The 3,538-nt window shown below is 29.5% G+C and overlaps 1 protein-coding gene across 1 annotated transcript in view; it reads right to left on the reverse strand.

Annotated features, from left to right (window-relative positions):
• Positions 1-3,538, reverse strand: part of LOC106469348 (mitochondrial 10-formyltetrahydrofolate dehydrogenase-like) — a 66,419-nt gene that overhangs the window by 14,122 nt on the left and 48,759 nt on the right. Inside the window, exons 19-20 of the mRNA XM_013929836.2 lie at positions 3,109-3,182; positions 941-1,032 (exon numbers count right to left, since the gene is read on the reverse strand). Of these exons, the coding sequence (XP_013785290.2) occupies positions 941-1,032; positions 3,109-3,182 (166 nt within the window). The remainder of the gene's footprint in view (positions 1-940; positions 1,033-3,108; positions 3,183-3,538) is intronic.

The raw sequence follows: 3,538 nt of genomic DNA on the forward strand, positions 1-3,538 counted from the left end.
AGTTGCCACTGCTGTAGTCTCTCTTCTTGTTTATGTTCTTTCTCCTCCAATAGGTGTTGTAATCTCTCTTCTTTTCTTTTTCCTCCAACAACTGCTGTAATCTCTTTTCTCGTTCTTCTTGTTTCTTTTGCTGCTCTTGTATTGCTGCCATCAAATCTGCTAAGCTGTAGCTTGATTTGCCGCTTCTCGTTTCCATTTTTTTTTATCCCACTTCCGACACCAATTTGTTACACCTCCGTTCGTTAGTTAATTTTCCGTATAATTCCTTTCCGAAGAAACTTTAGTGATACAAGTCCTTTCTTAAATAAAACTGGTTTATTCTTTCTGAATACAACTTTGCAATACACTTAATTTCCACAGTCACACTAAAACAAACGCTATAATTCACAATGAACGTCTCACATGCTCGACTCAACAATACGTCTCTCTGTCCGCAGTTCAATTACACATTACATTGTTGCCGTCATGTCTTGACCATCTTAAATATAAAAGAATACCGAAATCTAGTAAATGCTAGAGCATTCAAGAAGGGACAGGATCCTTCTAGAAGTTAATGACGTGTTACTAGCGTCACGTGACTTCCACTGTCGTAACAATATCTTAGGCTTAAATACAACAATAAATCAAACAGTGTGAAAAGTTTATATTTTAATTTAAATAGTACCATCTTATAAGTATAAATGAAAAATTTAGATGTCTCAGGTTAAATAATAATTATCATTCATATATATCATAAATGTATTTAAAGTAATCTAGTGAGAATAATAATTAGTAAGAGTTAAAGGTGAACTGCAATGTTTTTATACTGATAAGCTAGTAAAAAACCTTAAGAACTAGGATTTAGCTTGTGTATTCTTCATACCTATAACCAGCTTCAAATTTTGTATTCATATGAAATTTGTAAAAAAATTAAGAATTTAGATAGTATGGATAAATGTACCTGGTCTTTTCACGCGCTTCCCTCCACATACTAGCGTAGCTCCTTCCTTGACTCCTATGTCACAGTATTCAACAAGTTTGTCTAGATGAGCCCTGAAACATTAATGATCAACATGAGGTTTGAACACAGTTATAGGACTCCAGAATATTCTTAAAACTATCATCTGTACTTAGAGACAATAACTGATTACACATATATTTAAAATAAAAATACATTACTGGAAATGGTATAAAGTGCAAATATTATGGGATTGCTCCTCTTCTACTGTATAAAAATAAATTGCATATTGTTGAGCACTACCAAAAAAAAGCATGAAAGCATTCTAGACAGAGTGAGAAAGGGAATAAGCCTTTTATAGTTAGTGAAAATGCTTGATATTAACTCTTTCCCTACGGGTACACTTTTCTGCAAATGTCACAATTTTTTTTATTATTATTATATTTACATTAAAAACTGAATCTACTTTATTATCATCACATACAAACAAACTTGTCACCAAAACAGTTACTAACTTGTATGATATTAAAATTGATTTATGTTTTAAATTTTATACAAAAATGTTTTAAAAATCCTCAATTTACCCTGGCGACATTTGATCTTTACGTCTCCCCTCTTCTCTATCTAATACATTTACCACTCCTCTAAGAAGTGCAGAATTTAATGTAAATTACTCATTATAATAAAGTTATTACTCAGGCAAATCTTAATTTTTATAACCTTCAATCTTATTTGTGAATGGAGCCATAAAATAGAAAATCAGACCCACGTACCATACCCCTCTTTCACATTCTCTCTGACATTTAATACTATATTTATAACTAATAGAAAGGCAAAGATGTAATCTATCAAATGATGTATTATATTACACGATTTTCTGGGTAAAACATTGTCTTTTGTTGCCAGTTTAAACTTTCCCATGGGAAACACATTAATGAGCATAGCTGAATTTTTAACTGCTCTTATCGCATAGTTAAAAAGCCAGAAAAATTAGGATGGTTATTGGATATTGTCTACTTTTTACATGTTATTATTCTGCATTATTAGGTGCATTATTTAATTTCAAATCAAAATTGCAGTAGTACCATTAGTATACAAAAGTAGGCTTAAGTTTCATTGACAAACAAGAAAGACCTAGGTAAGTACTATATTTCTTGTTTTTCATGTGTTTTGCTTTTTTATTATTATGAAAGTAACTAAAATGTAAGAATTAGAAATGTAGTAGGTTAGATTAGGCAACATAATAAAAAGTCTTCTTGAGGTATGCTTCTGAGCAGTTTGTGCATTACTTAATTCAATACAGTAATATGAATTGCACAACTGCACAGTGATTTACAACTTGTGTGGTTCAAAGAGAAAAAAAACAAAACAATAAAATTAAGTATAAATAAATGTATACTGTTTGAATCTTTAAGCTATTTAATATAAATTATTATGGTTTTCTGTTACAATTCACAATCATTCCAGAAAGAAATAAGGATAATTCTAGATTTCCTAAGTTTTAAAAGTGGTTATGAGTTATAGTATAGAAGGTAGCAGATAAAATATAATTTTTCTGAAAAATCCTTTGACATTTAGTTAGATTTTAGGGCTTACGTAAATGAAATTTGAAAATTTTCAGTTGAAGAAAAGGATTTTAAATCTTAATATGAAAATCACTTTGCACTCAGATCAGTCAACAACGACTCTCTATAATTATGGACAAAGTTTTAGTAAAAATTCTTAATTAAAAATCCTGATTTTTTGTCTATGGAAGGCTTTTAATATTTAATGAAAGCTTGCCAAATTTTGTGAAGATATATTAAGTACTTTCAGAATTATAGTGTGGCCATGGTTACAAGGTTGAGTAAAATACACAAGCCCATTGCAATAGGAGATTAACGTTTTTTATATTCAAAGTGACTAATTCAGCTATCCAAGTGTCTCCATAATCCACAAAATTTACTTCATGACAAATGATATGTTTGGCTTAATGATGTTACACTGAAAAATTGTAAAATGTATTTGTTTTTCTTTCATACTTTTATAATAACTTATTGAACTAATGATAAATTTACCATTTAATTGCAATTACTCAATGTTAGTGACTCCTGCATATGTATTACTTTCAATACTGTATATACCACATTGTACATAAAGAACACACATTGAAATGAGGATGCTATACTCACTTGTGATTCTGGGGCCCATGTGCAGTGGATCGGTCCAGTGGATGTCCAATTACCATCTTCTTTATCTCTTCAACCTAGATTGTCAGGGGAACAAAAATACAATAAAAATTAAATAAAACAGTATTCATAGAATGGATCTCTAATAAGGTAGTAACAATAAAAATTAAATAAAACAGTATTTCTAGAATGGATCTCTAATAAGGTAGTAACAATAAAAAATGAAATAAAACAGTATTCATAGAATGGATCTCTAATAAGGTAGTAACAATAAAAATTAAATAAAACAGTATTCATAGAATGGATCTCTAATAAGGTGGTAACAATAAAAATTAAATAAAACAGTATTCATAGAATGGATCTCTAATAAGGTAGTAACAATAAAAATTAAATAAAACAGTATTCATAGAATGGATCTCTAATAAGGTAGTAA

This window comes from Limulus polyphemus, unplaced genomic scaffold (assembly GCF_000517525.1).
Source record: "Limulus polyphemus unplaced genomic scaffold, Limulus_polyphemus-2.1.2 Scaffold3441, whole genome shotgun sequence".
Classification (NCBI taxonomy): domain Eukaryota; kingdom Metazoa; phylum Arthropoda; class Merostomata; order Xiphosura; family Limulidae; genus Limulus; species Limulus polyphemus.